Here is a 22,825-nt window from a genome sequence, read left to right as displayed (position 1 = left end):
TTTTAGGTGGCATTTTTATTATCTCTTATCAGAATGATAGCTTTCTATGGATAGCATTCTTTTTGTTTTTTGCTCATTTTGATTGTTGAGCTCTGCTCCTGGGGTCTAGGGAGTATAGATCCAAATTTTTTTTGTGCTGGGGTTGGCCCTGGCATATAATTTGTTTTTCTTTTTCTTTAAATCTCATTTTTTTTTTTACTTTTTAAGATATTTTCATTCATATGCACATGTATATTTTTAAGTTGCAAAATATGCTTCCACTCTCCCTTCTCACCCAACCCCCTCAGTGGTGAATGGTCAGGTTGTACAAACATATTTTTGATAAACATGTTTAAAGATTAGTCATTTTCAGTATGAGGAATTAGGATTAAGGGAAAGAGAGAGATAATTTTTATAAAGTGTTCATAAGATTCTGAAGGGTTTTTTTGTTTTGTTTTATTTTTCTTCCTCTGAATAGGGATAATATTGTCCATAGCTGGTCTAATACAGTTGTCTTAGCTCTCTGAACCGTTGAGAGGAGTTTCTTCCATCAAGGTTGATCATCTTACAATTTTGTTGTTAATGTGTACATTGTTTTCTTGGTTCTGCTCCCTTTGCTCAGCATCAAATCCTGTAATTCATTCCATGCTTCTCTAGAGTTTGACCTTTTATGGTTCATACAGAATAATAATATTCCATAGTGTTCATGTACAATAACTTGTTTAGCCATTCCCCAATTGATGGGTTGGCATTTCACATGTATACAGTTGTTTACATGTTGTCTTCTTAATTAGATTTTGAACTCCTTGAGAGACTAAGATTAATTTTTACGTTCCTTTGTTCCCAGCATTTAGCACAGAGTTTGGCTAACCAAATTAACTAAATAATTGCTAGGCTGATGCAAATATAGAAAAAACTCTATGTGCAGAATTTTATTAATAATAATAGCTAGCATTTATACAGCACTTTAAGAATTGCTGTTGTTGACTTTTTTCAGTTTTAAATTGTCTTAAACATAAAAAAATCCTAAGAATTTTATTTTATTTTTTTTAGGTTTTTGTAAGGCAAATGGGGTTAAGTGGCTTGCCCAAGGCCACACAGCTAGGTAATTATTAAGTGTCTGAGACCAGATTTGAACCCAGCTACTCCTGACTCCAGGGCCGGTGCTTTATCCACTGCGCCACCTAGCTGCCCCTATTTTATTTTTCTATTACTATCCTGCATTATTTGTTTGAGAAGCAGATATAAGTTACAGAATTGTCTATTATAATGGATAGCATCATATTTCATATTTACTCATAACTTCTGAATAGAATTGATTAAGGATTCTCTTCCATTGATATTTATTATTTCTTTCCCAGCATCATAGCATAACTAACTTGAAAAGGAGTCTGTGATAGAACAATGTTGCTCAAAATTTGCTATTTGTAATCATATTTTTAACTGGCTTAAAATTTTGTGAACCAGTTCTCTGTGGGAAATAACCATTCAGGATGTGAAAAGCTTATTTACATGTTAATTAAACTTAAATGATAGAGTCTCTGTAACTTATAATTTTACCAAATTCCTGCAGGAGCTTAAGAAAATTCAATAGAGCCTGATCAGTCTATTGTAGTTCAGAGATTTTAATTTTAGTTTTAAAAAACTTTCCACTAGGTTAATTTTTACTTTTTGAGTGTCTAAAAACAAGTGCCAAGGCAGAAATGAAACAATGTTTTTATAGACTTGAGGTTTTATTACAACAGAATTTGTTAGACCCTCATAATCTGACCTCCATACTTAAAGTGGAGCAAATTGAAAATGAAGTAGTCTTCCAAGTTACGGTGACCTAATTATAACAAAACTGACCCCATCCATTTATATGAGCCTTTCTTTTTTTTCATTTGACTACTTTCAAGGTGTTTTCTTTATCATCTATTTTGTCCCAGGCATTGTGCTAATAGCTTAACAATTTCTATCTCATTTGCTCCTCATAGAAACTTTAGGAAGTAGCTGTTATTATCCCTATTTTATAGATTAGGAAACTGAGGTAAATAGGGGTTATGGGTTTAAGGTCACACAGTCAGTAGATATTTGAGGCCAAATTTGAACTTACATTTTCCTGACTCTGGGTCAGGAAACCTGTCCACTGTACCAATCAGTTATGAGGAAAATAGGGCTTGTATCATTACAACAGCTCCATTTTAAAGTTTTAGGAAGTTGAGACAGAGAGATTCATGGAACAACAGGATTTTAGTCTTAGGAAGAGTCTTAATGATGATTGGTCCAATTACATTTTATAAGTGAGGAAACTGAGGCTCAGAAGTTAAATAGCTTGTCTAATGTTCCAGCTAGTAAGTGACAGAGCTGAGAGTAGAACTTATATTTCTTGTCTCCCTCACCAGTACCCCTTCCAATAGATTATACTGCTTTCACATAGGACTTGAGTTGCATTTTTTTTTCTTGAAGAGGCAATATGTAAATCAATTCAAAGAGAAGAGATTTGGTTAAATGTTCAGGTGATGCTTTTTTCCTGTTTGCTGAGTGACTTAGATCACCCTACCTAACCCCTCTTTGGCTTATTTTGATCTAAATCTAAAATAGAGATAATCGGAGCCTGAGAACTACAGATAAGAGCAATTTCAACTTAATTTAGAAGAAACTGTAATTGGGTGGTTTTTATTTCCTTTAATAGGTCACATCTTTTTTTTTTCTTTTTTCTTTTTGAAGTAACAGCAGAAATGGACACAGACGGTGTCTTTGTCTTATGCTATTTCTCCACACATCCAGATTTTAGATCTTGTGAGTCATTCATGGTAGGTATTTAGGGTAGGTTATTAGTGTAGATGTGTTTTATAGTTTAGTTCTTCTTCCCCTTCCCTAGCTAGAGTCAGAGAGACAAAAGCAAGAAATTGCTCATTGATATTTGACATCAATGATTAATTTAAACTAGATGAGAAATAGGGATAGGGATAAGAATTGGAATTGGACTTGTGATTCTATTGAGAGAAAACTCTTGGAGGAAAAACTCTTCATTAATTAGTGGTAATGTATAATCTTAGAGATGCTTAGGCACTGAAAAAGTAAGCTACCTGCTTAGTCACTCTATCAGCAGTGGACCTTCTGATTCCTAAACCAACTCATGATTGCGTATTTTATGGTACCTTTCCAGAGGAAAAATGAATGATGATATTAGACATATCAATACTTTGATGGATTACAATTTTTATGGCCATGGTTATTCATTTTATCAGTGCAGATTATAAACCTCTAAACCACCTCATCCTGGGGGGATTCTTGTTAACTTTCTATCATATATCTCCCACAGAGAATCTGTAGCATTTTATTTGTTTAGTTTTTTTTTTATGGTTTTGCAAGGCAAATGGGGTTAAATGGCTTGCCCAAGGCCACACAGCTAGCTAATTATTAAGTGTCTGAGGTATGATTTGAACTCAGGTATTCCTGACTCCAGGGCCCGTGCTCTATCTGTGTACCACCTACCTGCCCCAATCTGTAACATTTTGGATGCCCTTTAGACCTTCTAACATTTCACTGGTACCAATGTAGCATTTAGATTGTTTTTCTCTTATCCCTTGCTCTAGTTTAACTTAACCAGATATGTTTAACACATTCTTATTAACAAGGTGTTGAATTACCTGTTCCGTTATTTCTTAGATGATATCTAGTGTATGTACTATATTACTAATAATATGGTATAGTCTGTTTACATCCATCTGGTATCTTCCCTTTATCATTTAGGTCATTTGCAATTTTGTCTTTACAGAGATTATAGTTATTTCATGATTTGTAGCCATGGACACATCCAGAAGCAAAATTTTCTATTTTTCAGAATGAACAAAGAGTACCAAGAATTGTAGTAGATGTACCTCATCTCTTACAAATTGTCTGATTGCTTTTAATTAACAAAATGTGTCTTTTTTATTTGAATTTGTTAAATTTGGGATTCTATGCTGATAGAAGGAAGTGACCAAGAATTTCATTATTTAGAGGTAAAATAATTATCACTGTTAAAGTAGTATGAAATAGTTGAATGAGAACAAACAACTTGACCTGTCTAGTGAATAGTTTACTCTAATATTTCATGTAACTTGTCAAAAAAAGGCATTTGAGCTGAAAATTGTTACTGCCTTGTAATAATTTCCTTGAGTTAATAATACAATAATCTTGATTTATAATTTAAAAATATGTGTTATCTACTTATGGTAATATTTCCAATAATCTCATGTAAAATCAAGTGATTAAGGTTCATATGATTATATGGATGTATAGTGAGTTTAGTTCAGGGTTTAAAAGAGAAGAATGGGTTGGATTGTTTTCAGGGAATTTCAAAGCTCTAATATTGACTACCAAATTTCAAAAACAGAAACCCATTTTTTCAGTCCTCAAATTTTACTAGTGTTGCATGACAGACTACCTTCTAAGAAGTAAAGATAGCGGCAGCTAGGTGGCATAGTGGATAAAGCACCGGCCTTAGAGTCAGGAGTACCTGGGTTCAAATCCGGTCTCAGACACTTAATAATTACCTAGCTGTGTGGCCTTGGGCAAGCCACTTAACCCCCATTTGCCTTGCAAAAACCTAAAAAAAAGATAAATATCATCCAGAGAATAATAGATTGAAAAATTTAGCTGATGGAGAACTCTGAAGAACAGGAATAAAAGATACCATCAAGGAATTGTGTGACAGGAAGAGAAGATTGGGTTGGTATTTGGCAAGAACGTGGAATGATAGTATCCTTCTGATGTCGAGGAAGGACTCTTCCATGTTGAGTCAACTCTCTGTGGCAAATTTTTGGGAGTATGTGGTAAAGATTCTTAGAGGATATGTAGACATTGATGGGTTGGGGTCTACATTATTGGAGGGAACTCTAATTAGTGGGATTACTGTTCCATTTGAGTATTTGTGTATATATTGATACTTTGGAGAAAAAAGGGATTGAATATGTTCCTTTTGTAATCTTTATAACAATGTTAATAACCCCACAATCCAGAACATAAAATATTAGTTTACATAAGAAATAGAGGAAAGAATTGGCATAGTCAAAATAATGATTTATTTTCCTTCTAATTACTCCTTTACATAGTTTTGTATTTATACTGCTCCGTAATCTCATCCCATCAGTTTTCAGGATACTATGCCTTTATAACCATCAAAATAATCATTTATATATATGTATATGTAAATGTACCATGTATATTACATGGCTACATATAGTATATGTACACATATACTATACTTTTTGATTAGAGGTGATAGTTCCCCCCTATGAGAGGTGATGTACTTACCAGAGGAGATCATGGAGGAAAAAAAGAGGTCTTAGAACAGAATGCTGGGGGAACAGTTACAGGTGTAAAGTGCTACTATATGTGAAGCACTGTGCTGAACTTGACTGACTCTTTGTTAAATGCTTTCTAGAATGGAGATGACTGGATGACTCTCCAGGATCTTCTCTGGTCATCTTCATCAGGACTATCATCATTACTGAAGTACTGGGAAGACCACACAGATTATGAAATATCCTAGCCCTCATTGCTTTGCAGGAGCCTTCTAATTGTTCTTTCTACCTCAATTCAGTCTCCATAAATTTCCAAAATACTTTCCCTAAAAAGTAGGTCTGTCACCCCTCTAAACTTCAGTTGTTTCTATTAGCTCTAGCTAGAATCAAATATAAAATTGGTTTGGCATTTACACCTCTTAGCATCCAGGACTATGTCCTATCTTCCCAGTTTTCTTACACATTCTTACACATTATTACCCTCCACACACTATAGTACAGTCATATTGACCTATTTGCAATTTCTCACACAATGCCTTACCTCCTCATCTCATGTCCTGCTTGCCTACATGCCTTGAATATTGCTCCTTCTTACCTCTTCATCTTTACATCCTTGACTTCCTTCAAAATTTTGCTTAAATGTCATTTTAGGCAAAATATTGTTCTTAGGCCAAAAATGGCTTGTATTATACGTATTTTGTATATATCTTTTATAAACATGTCCCCCCCCCCAGTAGAATGTAAGTTGCTTGAGAACAGGTTTGTTTTATGTTTTATTTGTATCCCTAATGATTATCAAGTTACTTGGAACATATTGAATGTTTAAGCAATACTTATTTTTTAAAAATATTAAATATTCATTTTTATTTTAAATTCTCTCATTGCCTCCAACTCTTCCTTTAACTATTGAAAAGGCAGACAATATTATACTCATTATATAATAAGCATATTTTGAAAAAAGCAAGACAGATTTTTAAAAGGAAAAATAATATAAAGTGCACTCACTTTATCAGTTCTCTTTGTCTGGAGGTACAATTTTGCATTATGAGACCTTTGGAATCAAGATAGTTCATTGTTTTGTTCAGAATGCCTAAGTCTTTTGTAGTTGCTTGTTAACAGTAATGCTGTTACTGTGTACACGGTTCTCTTGGTTTTACTCATTTCCCTTTGATCAGTTGTATTATTTATTCATATGAATTTTTCCATGTTTTCCCTGGAACTATACTGTTGTCAAGTTATTTCACAATTGATAGGCATTTTCCTGTTTCAGGAAAAGCTTTATTGCCACCAAAAAAAGTTTCTCTATGCATTTTTGCAAATATGGGTCATAAGTGCCAATTGATTAATTGATAATTTATAGTTTTTATTTATTTCTATGTACAGAAAGGTAAGTAATTCCAGTGAAGATTATAAAGATGTACTAGAGGGGCATAAAGGGATTTAAATTTTATGGCCACAAGCTGTTGACTCTCATTACACACTCTCTCTTAAGCTTTTTGGGTTGTAAGTGGAAAAAAGAATCACTCAATGTATCTCATCACCATAAATGGTAGGGGAAAAACACAAAAAACAACACACACACACTCCACAACTCAATTATATGTCCTGCCATGAACTAATCAAATCATCTTCATATATTAAGGATAACTCGTTGAATTTTTGAGGCTTAGGGCACAGAGTGATATTAAGAATGTTTATCTATTAACCAAGTCTTACAGTTTTGTACTGTTTAGCTTTTTGTCTTTACAAAATATTTTTGAAAACCCAGGTTATATTAATCTCATTTAAAAAAATTAATCAATTAATTTTTCCAACTATGTGAAAAGATAGTTTTCAGCAATCATTTTTTTGTTTGGTTTTGAATTTCTCCTTCCTTTCCTTCCCTCCCCTATGTCTCTGACAGAAAGCAATCTTATAATATAGGTTATACATATATAACTGTGAAGCATATTTCTATATTAATCCTGTTGTGAAAGAGGATCAGAACAAAAGGGAGAAAAAACCCATAGAACATAAAACAAATTTTAAAAATTGAAAGTAGTAAGCTTTGGTCTATATTCAGACTCATATTCAGACTCCATAGCTCCCTCTCTAAATGTGGATGGGATTTTCTATCACAAGTCCTTTAGAATTGTTTTTGATTATTATACTACTGAGATGAGCAAATCAGTCATAGTTGTGTATCACACAGTGTTGCTGTTAATGTGTACAATGTTCTTCTGGTTCTGCTTACTTCAGTCAACATCAGTTCATACAAGTCTTTACAGGCTTTTCTGAAGTCCTGCCCCCTCATGATTTCTTAGAGAACAATTGTATTCAATTGCATTTTTTACCACAATTTGTTCAGCCATTCCCCAACTGATGGGCATCCACTCAATTTCCAATTCTTTACCACAACAAAAAGAATTGCTTATAATTTTTTTTCCTACATGTTGTTTTTTTCCCTTTTTTGTTATCTCCTTGGGATACTGGTATTGCTGAATACAAGTGTTTACACAGTTTTATTGCCCTTTGGATGTGGCTCCAAATGGCTCTCCAGAAAGGTGGACAATTCACAACTTCACCAACATTGCATTTATGTTTCAGTTTTCTCTACTTCTACTCCAATTGATCATTTTCTTTTTTTGTCATATTGGTCAATCTTGTAGGTGTGAGGTGGTCCCTCAGAGTTGTTTTAATTTGTATTTTACTAATCATTAATGATCTAGAGCATTTTTTCATATGATTATAGATAGCTTTAACTTCATCTGTTCATATCCTTGGATCATTTATCAATTGGAGGATGACTTAGTTCTCTGTTTTAAAATGAGACCTTTACTGGAAACATTAGTTCTTTTTTTTAAAGGTTTTTGCAAGGCAAACGGGGTTAAGCGGCTTGCCTAAGGCCACACAGCTAGGTAATTATTAAGTGTCTGAGACTGGATTTGAACCCAGGTACTCCTGACCCCAAGGCCAGTGCTTTATCCACTACGCCACCTAGCTGCCCTGAAACATTAGTTCTAAAAATTATTTCCCAACTTATGCATTGCTGGTTTTATTTGTGCAAAACATTTTTAATTTAATGTACTAAAAGTTGCCCATTTTGCATGTTTTTGATCATAAACGCCTCCTCTGTAGTTCCTTTAAATGGAATTACTCTTTCTATCTCTTGCTCCATGCTTTGTTGGTAATATATAGAAATGCTGATGATTTCTGAGTGTTTATTTTATATCTTGCAAATTTGCTAAAGTTTCTAATTGTTTTAAGTAATTTTTTGGTTGATGTTCTAGGATTCTCTAAGTATATATACCATCATTTCATGTGCAAAGGATGAGAGTTTTTCTTCATTGCCAATTCTAATTCCTTCAATTTCTTTTTCTTCTCATTTCTAAAGCTAGCACTTGTAATACAATATTAAATAATTATGGTGATAATGGGTATTCTTGTTTCACCCATAATCTTACTGGGAATGCTTCTAGCTCATCCCCATTACATATAATATTTGCTAATTTAGATAGATATTGTTTTAAGAAAAACTCTATTCCTATGCTTGTTAGTGTTTTTTTTTTTTGTAGGTTTTTGCAAGGCAAACAGGGTTAAGTGGCTTGCCCAAGGCCACACAACTAGGTAATTATAAAGTGTCTGAGACCGGATTTGAACCCAGGTACTCCTGACTCCAGGGCCGGTGCTTTATTCACTACGCCACCTAGCTGCCCCCTGTTAGTGTTTTTAATAGGAATGGGTGCTCTATTTTGCCAAAAGTGTGAAAGCTATTGAAATAATCATTTAATTTTTGTTAATTATCTCTATGGTCAACCATGTTGACAGTTTTCCTAATATTGAACCAATCCTGCATTGCTGGTATAAATCTTACTTGATCATAGCATATTATCCTTATGATAACTTGCTGTAATCGCTTTTCTAAAATTTTATTTAAAATTTTTTCATTAATGTTTATTAAGTCTATAATTTTCTTTTGCTGTTTTGAGCCTTCTTGGTTTATCAACACAATATTGATATCATAGAAGGAATTTGGTAAAACTCCTTCTCTGTCTACTTTTTCAGATAGTTTATATTAAATTGAAATTATTGTTTTTTAAATGTTTGGTATAACTCACTTGTGAATCCAACTGGTCCTGGAGATTTTTTCTTATGTAGTTCATTGGCTTGTTCAATTTCTTTTTCTGAAATGGGGTTGTTTAAGTATTTAATTTCCTCTTCTATTAATCTGAACAATTTATATATTTTTATAAATATTCATCCATTTTGCTTAGATTGTCAAATTTATTGGCATACAAAATAGCTCCAGATTATTACTTTACTTTCTTTCTCATCGGTGGTGAGTTCACTCTTTTCATGTTTGATTTTGGTAATTTGGTTTTCTTTTTTTGTTAAAATCAGTTTACAAAAGGTTTAATTATTTTATTTATTTTTTTATAAAACCAACTATTATTTTCATAAAATCAGATATTTATTAGTTCAATTATTTTCTTACTTTTAATTTTCAGAATTTCTAATTGGTATCTAAATGGGAATTTTTATTTTGTTCTTTTTTAGCTTTTTTAATTGTATACCGATTCACTGATCTCTTCTTCTCTATTTTATTCATGTAAATATTTAGAGATATAAAATTTCTCCTAATAATAGCTTTGGCTGCATCCCACAAGTTTTTTAGAATGATGTCTCAGTGTCTTTGATAGTGTCTGATAAAACTGTTGCTTATTTCCTTAATTTGTTATTTGATCTACTCATTTTTTAAAATCAGTTTATTTAATTTCTAATTAATTTTTAGTTTATCTTTCCATGGTTCTTTATTACATGTAAATTTTATTGCATTATGATCTCCAAAGGATGCATTAGTATTTATACTTTTCTGCATTTGATTGTGAAGTTTTTTATGCTCTAGTCCATGGTAAGTTTTTGTGCAGGTGCCATGTACTGCAGAGAAAAAAGTGTATTCCTTTCTTTCTCCATTCAGTTTTCTCCAGAGTTACAACATACCTAAGTGTTTTAATTTTTTTTCACATTCAAACTTCCTTCTTGTTTATTTTGTGTTTAGATTTATTTTATTTTAAGAGAGTGAAGTTGATATGCTGTCTATGTCTCCCTGTAATTTGTCTGATTTCTCTAAGAATTTGGATGCTATACCAATTGGTGCATATATGTTTAATATTCATATTACTTCATTGCCTATGGCATCTTTTAAGAAGATGCAGTTTCTTTTCTTATTTCTTTTAATTAAATCTATTTTTTTCTTTTGTTTTATCTGAGACATGGTATGCTACCTCTGCTTTTTTCCCCTTCCGCTGAAGCATAATATATTCTGCTCCAGGCTTTTATCTTTGTTCTGAATATATCTCTCTGCTTCAAATGAGTTTTTTGTAAACAACATGTTGTAGGATTCTGGTTTTTAGTACACTCCGCTATCTACTTCCATTTTATGGGAGAGTTCATCCCATTCACATTCATAGTTATAAAGTCTTCCTCTTTATTGCCTCCAACCTCCCTCCCCTCCATTTGTACTTTTCTTTCTTCTTTAAACCTATTCTTCTCCCCAGTGTTTTGCTTCTGAATACTATATCCCTCAATCTTGCCCTCTTTCTATCAGTCCTCCTCCCTTTTCTTTCCCCTTTCCCTTTTTACTTCCCTCCTTTTCCCCTCCCTTCTATCAGACCCTCCTTCTCTCCCCTCACCTTCCCCCTCTAATGCTTGAGGATTAAGATAAATTTCTAAACCCAATTGAATGTCTGTGTTATTTTCCCTTTAAGCTAAATTCAATGGAAGTAAGATTCAAGCAATTCTCACCCCTCCCTTCTTTCCCTGAATTGTAATATTCCCTTTGTGCCTCCTCTTGTGATGTAATTTATCCTGTTTTGTCCTCTTTTCCCTATACAATCCATTTTTTAATGTCTTAATTTTTTAGAAATCATCCCATAGCTTTTGTCTAAATATACTCCCTCTAGTGGAGATGCAGTTCTCAAGGATTATGAATGTCATCCTCACATGTAAGAATGTAACAATTTAATGTTATGGAATAACATTTATTTCTTCCCCCCCCCCCCATTTAGTTACCTTTTTTTTTGGGGGGGGAGTTGTTTTGTTTTTCTTTTTTGCAAGGCTATAGGGTTAAGTTAATGGAGGGGAGAGAAGTTGGAGGTAATAAAGAGGTAGACTTAATAACTGAATGTCAATGGGATGAACTCAGCTAGATAGCCGAGTAATTATCAAATGTTTGAGTCATGTTTTGAACTCTGCTATTCCTGATTCCAGGGCTGATGCTCTATCCTCTGGGCCACCTAACTTTGTCTCTGTTTACCTTTTTTGTGTATCTTTTGAATATCATATTTGAAGAACATATTTTCTGTTCAACCTCGTTTTGCTTTTTTTTATCAGGAAAATTTGAAAGTCACCTTATTTCATTAAATGTCCTTTTTTTCCCCTCTGAAATATTATGCTCAGTTTTGCTGGATAGTTGATTCTTGGTTGTAATCCAAGTGATTTGGATTATGATATCAAAATACAATATCAAAATCCTTTCATCTTGATTGCTGCCAAATTCTGAATAATTCTCACTGTGGCTCCTCGTATTTGAGTTACTTCTTTCTGACTGCCTGCAGGATTTTCTCCTGGATCTGATAATTCTGGAATTTGGCCAAAATATTCCTTGGCATTTTCATTTTCGGATCCCTTTCAGAGGTTATTAGTAGATTTTCATTCAAAGCCAATTTTATTCTCTGGTTCTAGGATATCTAGGCTTTTTTTTTAAAAAAATCATGGCTTTCAATTAGTCCAGTAATTCTTAAATTACTTCTCTGGGATATATTTTCCAGGTTGGTTGTTTTGCCAATGACATGTTTTACATTTTCTTCCATTTCTTCATTTTTTTTTTTGATTTTGCTTGACTGATTCTTGATGTCTCAGACTCATTAGCTTCCACTTGTCCCAGTCTATTCTTTGAGGAATTATTATTATTATTATTTTTAGGTTTTTGCAAGGCAAATGGGGTTAAGTGGCTTGCCCAAGGCCACACAGCTAGGTAATTGTTAAGTGTCTGAGACCGGATTTGAACTCCTGACTCCAGGGCCGGTGCTTTATCCACTGTGCCACCTAGCTGCCCCGAGGAATTATTTTCTTAAGTTATCTTTTGGATCTCCTTTTCCATTTTATCAATTTTATTTTCAAAAGACCTGTTATTTTTTCCATTTATACTACTATATTTTTGAAGGAATTCTTTTCTTTTTATAATTGTCCAATTGTATTATTATTATTATCATCATTATCATCATCATCATTTTCTTCTTCTTCTTGTTAGTTTTTGGTTTTTGGTTTTTGGTCTTTGGTTTTTGCAAGGCAATGGGGTTAAGTGACTTGCTCAGGTACTCCTGACTCCAGGGCCAGTTTTCTATTTACTATGCCACCTAGCCACCCCCTAATTGTATTTTTAAAGGATTTATTTTTTTCAGTCAATTTTGTGCTTCTATTTTGTAAGATGTTGAATTTTTCTTGCATTTCCTCATTGTTGGTACTTGATTTTTTTCAGTTTATTTTATTTCACTTTATTTAAGGCAATGGGGTTAAGTGACTTGCCCAAGAGTCACACAACTAGATAATTATTAAGTATCTGAAGTTGGCTTTGAACTCAGGGCCTCCTCACTCCACTGCCAGTGCTCCATCCACTGCACCATTTAGCTGCCCTAGTAGTTGATTTTCAAAATCCTATTTGAATCCTTCTAAGAAATCTTTTTGGGCTGGAGACCAATTCATATTCTCCCCTGCAGCTTCATATGTAATATTTTTTCTGTCATCTTCTAAGATGGTGTTTTGTCCATCCTTATCTCCAAGTTAACTTTTTATAGTCCAAGCTTTTCTCTGACTTTTCTTACTGCTATTGAATTTTGTTTGGTCACTATCCCAAGCTTGTGCTGGGGAGGGTCTCATTTGCAGACTTTTTTGGGTTGAGAATCTTGCTCACTTGACTGGGCCATTTGATTGAGAATGCCAGTAGCTTGCTCAGTGGGCTGAGGCTTTCTGGATTAGGAATGCTAGAAGCTTGCTGTCCAGGCTGGGGCATCCAGTGCACTTGCACAGGCTGCTCAGGGGACCTGAGGTACTTGTGTTGGGGACCTGCTGAGCTGGCCACTTCAGCTTTCTCCTGTGGCTGAGAATCTCTGACTGTCCCCTCCAAACCCTCCCCTGGCAAACAGGTGCTGCTTCCAGTTCCCTGCCCTGGGCACCCTCCTGCTCCACCTAGTGCAGGCCTTGCTGGCAAATGCTCCTCTCTGATCTTTTGGGGATTCTGTTGCTCCAGGATCCATTTAGAGGCTTGATAATGTTTCTGAGGGAAATCTGGAAGAGCTTAAGAAAGTTTCTGGATTCTCTCTGCAATCTTGGGGCTACCTTCCTCCTCACAAACCTTAACCACATAGTTGTAAAGCACCTTAAACCTGAGAAAATGGACATTTAAGTTTTTAAGAGGTAAAGTTGTGCTTTTTAAAGAATACTATATATGAAACATGTTGAACTTTGTACAGGTTTTTTTGGATCCCCATTTTAAGCTAGCAGCTCCCTCTAAGGTGAATTATAAGTGAATAAAATCACAATGAATGAAAATTATTGCTCCTGCCAGAGTTTCCTTCTCTGAGCAAGTTTGGGATTTACTATTAGGCAAGGAATAAATCCTACGAGTTTGCATACACATGCTTATAGACACACACATATAGGTATACATATATTTTTATATATTTGTTCTGGACCTGTGATTCTTTTGTTTAGGGATATAGAAGTCTGGAAATCCCTTCCCGTGTAGATCATCCACTTATCTGTAGCTTAAGAGTCATAGGGATTTGTTTGCAGTTCTGGGATACTAAATGATTTGCCAGTGATGACATAGATAGCATATGAGAAACAGACAGAACTTGAAGCCAAATCTTCCAACTCTAAGAATGTATGTTTCTCCAGAATGACTTTCAAACATTTTTATTCTCAAGCAAATAATGTTTTTAAAGATTATTGAAAGGGAGGACAAATTTGCTCTATCATGACACCTATCTTGCTACTGCTAATTGTGCACCTCCTTTTTCTTTACCTAGAACTGAAACTAAAAATAATTTCTTTCTGAAATTTAAAACAGGAATTTTTACAATAAAATTTATCATAGCAAATGATAATCTCTTACTTAAAACTTGAAAATTTTTTAGGATTTTTGCAAGGCAAATGGGATTAAGTGGCTTGCCCAAGGCCACATAGCTCATAACTGGAAATTTAAATAATTTACCAGTCAATAATTTTGGAGTGATTGCTATGTGCTAGTATTAAAGTTATTATTTTGGGTACTTTTCACTTTTTACTAAACACATCTTTTTCTCTAACTAGCCATCCTGGTAGAAGACTGCTAAATATAAATCTGATTTGTGACTTATAACTTTAAGAACAAACTATCTTATATTAATGTTTCTAGAACAGATGTTATAATGCATGACATTTCTTTGAAAAAGTTCCACATAAACATACCTCACTTTTCTTTCTGGATTATAGATGAAAGTGCCCAGGAAGTTTCACAAGTGAAGAAAGGTTTGAGTGAAAAAGTTTCACTCTATAGAGGTGACATCACGTTGCTTGAGATTGATGCCATAGTCAATGCAGGTGAGTAACTTTATATTTGATTTAAATAGTGTTTAGAGAGATGTTGACTATGTGTTTAGCATTTAAAATATTTCATTCTTGCATAATATAGCATAACTATTTTATGCTTTTTGGTATCCATAAAAGTATCTGGAGATATTTTGATCACTTAGACAGTGGGTAGGTCTTGCTTAAAGATTACTTTAACTACAGCATTATCTCAAACAGCTTCTGTCATTAAAAAATTAGAATGATGTGATGGAATCGAACTTTTCAGCTGTGTGGCTATAAGCACTTCATACCTTAATTTTACATTTGGAGAAGGAATGAAAAATCATATGAATCATAATAGGTTTAATCTAAAAAAAGAGGAAACTCAGAAACTTCATGACTATAGTATTTTCATCATAGTTTTTTCTTAAATTTAATTTATTTAATTTTGAATGATATATAACAATAGATACTATTGAAATGAATCAGTAAACACTCTTATATATTAAATGTGTTAAAATATCTATTAATGTATTTCACTGTAAATAAATATATATTATTTGTCTTAATTTATCCAAGTATGTCAGGAAATCTACTTTATTGTCTCATCCTGTCTTAGATGATTTCTGGGTTCTTGAAGGCTACTACCAAAGAAGTATGAATTTTGCCTGAGTAAGCTGGAAAGATCTGATGGAACTCAAGATGGGTTATTTGTCTATTGACCTTGGAGGAAGACTTTAGTGGAGGTTCAATGTATAGTTGCTTTTGAATGTAAGAAGCATCTTCAGTTAGTAAAAATACTAATGGATCTGGATTTTGGAGGATAATCCTTTCCAAAACATCTTAGAATTCTTCATCTATGTGAGGGGAAGGAATATCTCTGCTAGTTTCTGGAAAGGTGTGGTATATAGGTAATAGGGAGATCATTGGACCTGGTCTCAAGAATTTCGCAGAAATTCTTATTTACATGCCATTTTGGCTTCTTATAGGGTACATTGCTATTTAGCCTGCATGACCTTTAGCTCTTCCTAGTAGTCATTGCCTATGGAAGTGCTGGGGGGAAAAAACACAACAAAAAATTAAGGGTAATTACCACAAAAGGGAGTGTCTCATTGGAGGAGCATATCAAAATCTGACAAAATTCTTTGGTAGATAGTAGACACTCAATCATTTTGATGACTATATTGATCCAAGATTAGTTTGTATGTACTTTTTGTTTATACTTTATACTGTTGTACTGAGGATGATATGCTGTAGAAAGGTGAATCTTTACCTCTGTGATTAGTTCATTCTAGAATGTTGAGATGAAAAGGGGATGCTTGTGGGAGATGACTATAAAAGGGGAGGCTTTAGAGTGGCAACCATTCTTCAGGAATAGAGTGGGTGACTTTGGTCAAGTGGTTAAGCAAAATGTATTTCTACAAGGGATATGTCCAAAAAAATTAAAGGGGATGAGTAAATAGGAAAAAAATAACAAAAAATAGTTAAGCACTGTATTAAAAGAAAAGAAATAGTTCGACTGATCATGCTGTGGTGGGAAGCCCTAATATAAGGAAGAAATTAAGTAAGCCTTTTTAGTTAGGGTGTGTAATACCACTAGATGGCATAATTTCCATGGCATAGGGGCATGTTCAAGATGAAATTCAGTATTTCTGCCAACTGGGAAAGTTATAGCTATAGCCACCATATGGCTATATCTTGAATAAGTCCCTTTCCATGGCAATAATGAAGCACTGTCCATGAAATGGACAGAAAGGGAGTTGTGGGATTTCATGAGAAACCTCTCTTCCACTGGAGACCAATGCTAAGTCTTCTTATAAGGCAGATAGTTAGATCCAAGAATACTGCTACTCATGATCAAAACTGATTAGGAGGAAGGGGCAAAGTTTGCTATCTGTAGAAGCCTACCTGTTGAGGTGAATGATCTTTTAGGTGTCCATATTTGGTCTTTCATGACAGCATATCTGCATGCCTATTGTAACAGTGGGGAGAATTAAGTAATAATGAAATTGAACCTACAAAAAATGTTCAGTCTTTCTTGTGTTGAATGGATGGCAACACTATCAGAAAGATGTTCTCTTGGTTCTTAAGATTAGTTTGGACAAATGTTGATGATAATGCCATTGCTATAATAATGTTTTCATATTAAGGTGGTACCAATATGATTTTTGCTATGAATAGTTACTTTTCCTTCTTTGTAGATTGTTTTTAAATTCTTTTTAAAATAATTTCTATTATGGTCAACTTGTGGAATAAATACTTACAGAACTGGGGTGCAGAACAGGCTGATGTGAAGTGTAGGTTTCCATTATGATATTGAATAATGTACCAGAAGATAGGCAAAGGACTTAATGCTGCTTCTGATGTTGAAATACTTCTAAGCTCTGGTGAGCACTGGAAAGGCTTGGGGTAGTTTCAGCAGAGTGGTGAAAGATGCTGTCAGGTTAGGGAGCATCATTATGGTCAAAGAACTATTGAAGATTACTTTGTAAAGGCAGAGGTCTCTTATTGCAATATGAACTCCATCTTTTATGAATTCATACACAGTTCTTGTTAGTATGTGTCCCCAGACACTGAGAATACAAGCCCAAGGAAGTTAAAGACTACTGGGTCAACATAACCACTACATAGTTATAAAGGCTTGGTAATTTGAGGAGGGGGGGAGAGAGCACCAGCAACTGAGGGTAATTAGAGAATGCTTTGTCAAGGTGGCTGTATCTGAGCTGAACTTTGAAGGAAGTTGGAAGTTAAGTATTCTGAAAAGCAGAGCTGAGGAGGGAGTGTATTTTAAGATGAAAATGGATTGTGTGATTGTATAGAAGAAGGAGATTTTAGGACTCTGGAAACTGCTAGTAATCTAGTTTGGCTGTACTTTAGAATTCATGACAGGGAGAAGTGTGAAATGAAGTTAAATATTATCATTTTTACAATTTGGCAAATGACTGGTGTGGGTGCTGGTATGGGTATTGGAAGCTGACAGACAAATTTGGTGTGCTGGGCCAGGCTCTGAGAATAAATGAATATATCAATTAGATATACTATGAATCCTTTCCTTTGGCAGATCCAGAAATCAAAATTCATGAATCTTTGAAAAACTGCTGGGGGTGTTGAGCAAAGTAATTGGAGTAACCATGGCTAGAAGGTTTTTATTTATTTTGCCACCTTTTCTTGTTTGGACCAGTTGTATTCCCCATGAAAATCAATTACATCACCCTTGCTGGTCGGTCAGCCGATAAAGGATGGGGTAGCTGGTCTCTTTTTCTTATTTTCTTGCTTGATTTCTTGCTTTTCTTTCTTTATTTTTATATCCAGTAAAATGAAGTGACTTGAGCAAGGTCCCACTGCTAGTTAGTATCTGTGGTTGAATTTAAATTCAGGTCTTCTTGATTCCAGGTCTAGCATTCTATCCTCACTGCAACCTAACTTGCTTCTTGCTGGTTTCAGTAGTTATAAAATTAAAAGTTTTACAGCTATGTCAGAATCATAATCCCTAAGTATTTTAAACTAGTTATTATTGGGTCTGAAGTCTGAGAGGTGGAATTGTTGAATGAATCCCCCCTTTCCTGCTCTTTTCTAAGAAATCCAACATCGTGTCTGACTTGGCAAAGAGTATCTATCTAGTTGAGATTTGTTTTCCTTGAACTAGATTAATTGCATAAATTAATGGTTGGTTGATTGGTTGGTTCTTGTACTTCATTATTGAAGAAGAGCAAAATGACATCACTGTGAGACAAATTGCAGTGTGTCCAACTGTGATTTATCAGACCAATACAAGCTTGGAAAGCTCTACCACAGATGGGGCACAAATAGTCCATGTGAACACCTGGGATGATTATTCTAAACTTGCAGTTATCATGTTTCTTTTGAGCTGCTCATAGAGCAGCCCCCTCACTGATGAGAGCATGCCATGCTAGGTGGTCCTGTGACAGTGTCTCCTATGCTATATAATCAATTATAAAATTCTTCAATGAGACCTTCAGGGTGTCTTGGTATCTCTTCTCACCCGCATGTGAGTGCTTACTCTCTCTGAGTTCTCCATAAAATAGTTTTTTTTGGCAAGCATACATCTGGGATTCTAATAATGTATCCAGCCCATTGTCATTGCGATCCCTGTAGTAATGTTGTAGTGCTTCAGTGTCTGGTATCTTTTCCTATCAGGTGATCCTCAGAATCTTTCTAGACAATTTAAATGGAAGCAATTCAGTTTCCTGATATAGTGCTGTAGACTGTCCAGTTTTCACGGGCATATAGCAAAAAGTTCAGTTTGGTAGTCAGATACCTCTTCTCTCCCACACTTTCTTTCAGAACTTCCCAAGTACTGAGCTAGCTCTGGCAATGCGAGTGTCAACCTCATGTGGGGATAACTCTCTGCTTTAACATGCAAAGCATATCACAATAGTCTTGGTATTTGAGCAGGAACTCTGGATGTAGTATATGTCTTTTCTAAGTAATGTTTCTGACAGTGCTGGGACTGAATTCTTCCTGAGTTATATGTCATAGTTGAATTGTTCAGTACTCTCTGATCTCTAACATTATTGGGAAGAGGAAGGGAGCTATATCTAAGTCAAATGTCTTTTCAACATTTTCATACTTATTATTGTAGAAGTTTGGTTTCCTCATTTCCTGTTTGCCCAAGCCAATCTGGACATCTCTTAATTATTTTCTCTACCATTTAATTATTTCCAACAACAAACCTTAGACTCTATGTTGTTATTTGGGTACTTACTCTCTTTTTGTCTAAAATCAAGTTGATAGCAATTTTTGAACCCACCATTAATGGGATCTATAATATTTATGGGCTTTGCATTTTAATCTTGAGGATTATCATTATTATTATTATTATTATTATTATTATTATTATTATGATTGAAGATAAGGAATAGAATTTAAGAAAACTCATTTTGAGTGTTGATAGGAGGTTCTGGAGGTCTTACCTGTGGGGTTGTGTAAGATACTTTATGGGTGACTCCTTTCCTGTGTGGAACTCTGCCAGAAGATAAAATTGTCTGGGAGAAAGAAGTAGATGTGCCCCCACCATGCCTTACCAATGCCCAGATAAGCCCTATTGGTAGACTGTTGACAATCTATCAGGTGGGAGCCTAGCAGAGCCCTAATGGTTCTACTGCAGATTGTATTATGACCAGGGGTAGGACTTGATGCATGCACAATGTTGGATGCACATGCAGGGTGGTAGCCATGTTCACCCAGGGCATATCATGACAGCTGAAACTGGTCAAACCTTGCATAAAAATTAATCCATCAAAGCATCAGAAGTCCAGGCCAGGTCCTGGTTTAGGAAGAGAACATAATTTCTGTTGGAGTCTATAGTTTATTAATCAGTATTCTTTTCCATTCTAAAGGGAATATGTTATAGTAGTACTCCCCTGTAATTTTGTAAAGAAGCACAAATTAGGCAGGGAGCAACACACTGATTTTTGGTCTCTGAAATGTAATCCTGAAAGATCAGTTTTTTTTTAAAGTCTAAGAGAGGTGACAGACTAAAATAGCAGAAAGAACACTAAGTTAGGAAGCCAGAGATATGATTTTCTGGGTCTCAGGATCTTAATCTGTAAAATACAGGATTTGGTTACTGAGATTCCCTTCAGGCTCTACCTATGATCCTCTGATTAGTCAGTACTGTAATAGAATCTTTTATTTCATTGATGTAGTACTTTTGCCCTTCTGGGGTACAAATCCTAAGTAATTCAGTTCTCACCCTGTAGTATTCTTGTCTTCATCTTTTCAGAAATCCTCTACATAGAGGATCTATTCAGAACATTGGGAACTTTCCTCTAATTCCTTGAGTATTTTTTTAGAAACTAGTCTCTAATCCTGAGAAGCTTGTTGCCCTCCTCGGGCAAAGTGCTGTAGGCAGAGCAGTTATCTTGAGCAGTCCCAACCTCATGTGTTGAAGCTCTTTGAAATTTTGTCACTTCTGCAGAATTTTTTTTTCTTCTAATTGTCGTTTCAGTTTTGATATTGCTGAAACCCACTTCTGAGTCATAAATGTGAAGAAAAGAGTTTGAAGATATTAATCTTTTCTCTCTAAGGGGACTAACTCAAATCATCGAAGTTGAAGGAAAGCTCTCCCTCATAATGCCCATCCTCAGGGGAAAGGAGGGTGAAATATTAAATGGCATTTGGGCTAACCTAAAGTAGGTGGATCAGGAGCCAAATTCTTCGGAATGCCAAAATCCAAGAAGTGCAATGGAAGTGGAAAAACTAGGTCTTAGAGAGATTTCAAACTGGGGAAGTCAGTATTAAATTATTAGTGGTGCTTTCAGTAATGCATATTGTAAACAGTCTCTCCAAAGTTTTGACTTTTTGTGATGGTGGCTTATCTTGCTGTATTGTCATGTTGTCATGGCTAGGTCTGCCTTTGACCCAGTTGCATTGATGAAACTGTGGAACTTGAAAAAAAACTAAACTGAAGATAGCCTTTATTCACTCCAAAAAAAAATGGGACATCATTAACTTGCTTTTTGGACTATTGATTGCATTTTGGTCACACTTTGACCCTTTCTAGGTTAATGCCATCAAGAAGTTCTTGGAGAAACACAAAAAAAGAGGGATTTTGCTGAGGAATCTCTTTAGAATCTTTTGCTATGCAGTTTGTTTACTTAGGACCTAAGGAAAGGAACATCTGTATCCCTTATTGGGAATAAATAGGCCTAATACCTAACTCTGAAGCTTCTGCAAAAGATTATGAATGAAGTTAGAAATGAAGCTTTAATTTAACCCATGAAAGCAGAAGTTATACAATAAACAAAACATCATTAGAGGAGACTTTAGAGATAGTACAGCTCCTTCATTTTATAGGGAACTGGTTGGGGCAGGGTAGGGAGCCAGGACCAGAACATTGGTCTCTGGATTCCTAATTTAATGTTCTTTCCACTATTTTGGGCTGTCACTTCTCTTAGGCTTTCAATAAAGGTTCATTTTTCTTGATTATACTTGTATTTTGGGGCTCAGAAAAATCAGCTATCTGCTGTTTCCTAACTTCTGCTAATTTATAAAATGACACTGGAATTCTACTATTATGTATCCCTCAGGGTTCATATCAGAACAGATTCTAGTAGTCTAGTAACTACCCCTTTGGCCTGGAACTAGCAGGTGCCTGCCTTTTACAAAATTCTCCTTGATAGAAAATTATATTATAGTGAGACTCTAGTGTATTGTTTTAATAAGCCAGAATCATGTAGTTATTTCATTAATTTCTTAATATCTCTCTTATCACCCAGAGGATAGCAGTCATATTTATTAACATTGCAGTTGCTTTTGCTTATTGACCTCAGATATTCTTATGCCCGAGGTGCTGTTCCATTCCTTGACTGTTCATGTTCTTCTTTCTTCAAATACTAATTTTTTCAGCTATTTACTGAAAGATCTACTTGTTAGATGAGCTAATTTCCTTCCATAGTAACTTTTAAAAATATTAAATGTGTTAAAGTTTGTATTGTGTACATTTAAGTTTAGCACTCTTATATAATGGCATACTGTACAGAGAATTTCCCCTGGACTACAGTCCATGATCTGAGTTCAAATCCTGACTCTAGCTTTTATTACTTCTTTGATCCTGGGAAAGTCACAGCTTTGTAAGTGTCAGTGTTTTAATCTGTAAAATAAGAGTTTGGGGCTAGATGATTGTGAAGATCCCCTTCAGGCTTCAAATCAAGGATGCTATGATTATTTAGTTTATCAGCTGAATATTCTGTTTCACTGATATGGTTATTCCTTGCATTGGTGTATATATCATAAGTGAAGTGATTCAGATCTCACTTGCATTGTTCTTTTCTTCATCTTTCCAGAAATCTTCCATAAAAATATTAAAGGAACTAAAGAAAAGCCTTCAGTGCATAAAATAGATTTTTGTTGCACTGAAGGCTTTCTTTTAATTCCTTTAATATATTTTTTCCCACCCAGAAATCAGTGTAGCACTCCAATTACCTCTTACTACCAATAGGACTGGCCCATCTCCTTTT

At 34.7% G+C, this 22,825-nt stretch overlaps 1 protein-coding gene across 3 annotated transcripts in view; it reads left to right on the top strand.

The window, feature by feature from the left end:
• Positions 1 to 22,825, top strand: part of MACROD2 (mono-ADP ribosylhydrolase 2) — a 2,318,796-nt gene that overhangs the window by 51,590 nt on the left and 2,244,381 nt on the right. For all 3 annotated transcript variants that reach the window (XM_074209420.1, XM_074209421.1, XM_074209419.1), the window contains exon 3: positions 14,766 to 14,873. In XM_074209420.1, coding sequence (XP_074065521.1) covers positions 14,766 to 14,873 — 108 coding nt within the window. The remainder of the gene's footprint in view (positions 1 to 14,765; positions 14,874 to 22,825) is intronic.

The sequence above is a fragment of the Macrotis lagotis genome, chromosome 1 (genome assembly GCF_037893015.1).
Source record: "Macrotis lagotis isolate mMagLag1 chromosome 1, bilby.v1.9.chrom.fasta, whole genome shotgun sequence".
In the NCBI taxonomy this organism is placed as follows: domain Eukaryota; kingdom Metazoa; phylum Chordata; class Mammalia; order Peramelemorphia; family Peramelidae; genus Macrotis; species Macrotis lagotis.
This window is presented reverse-complemented; position numbering and strand designations above follow the sequence as displayed.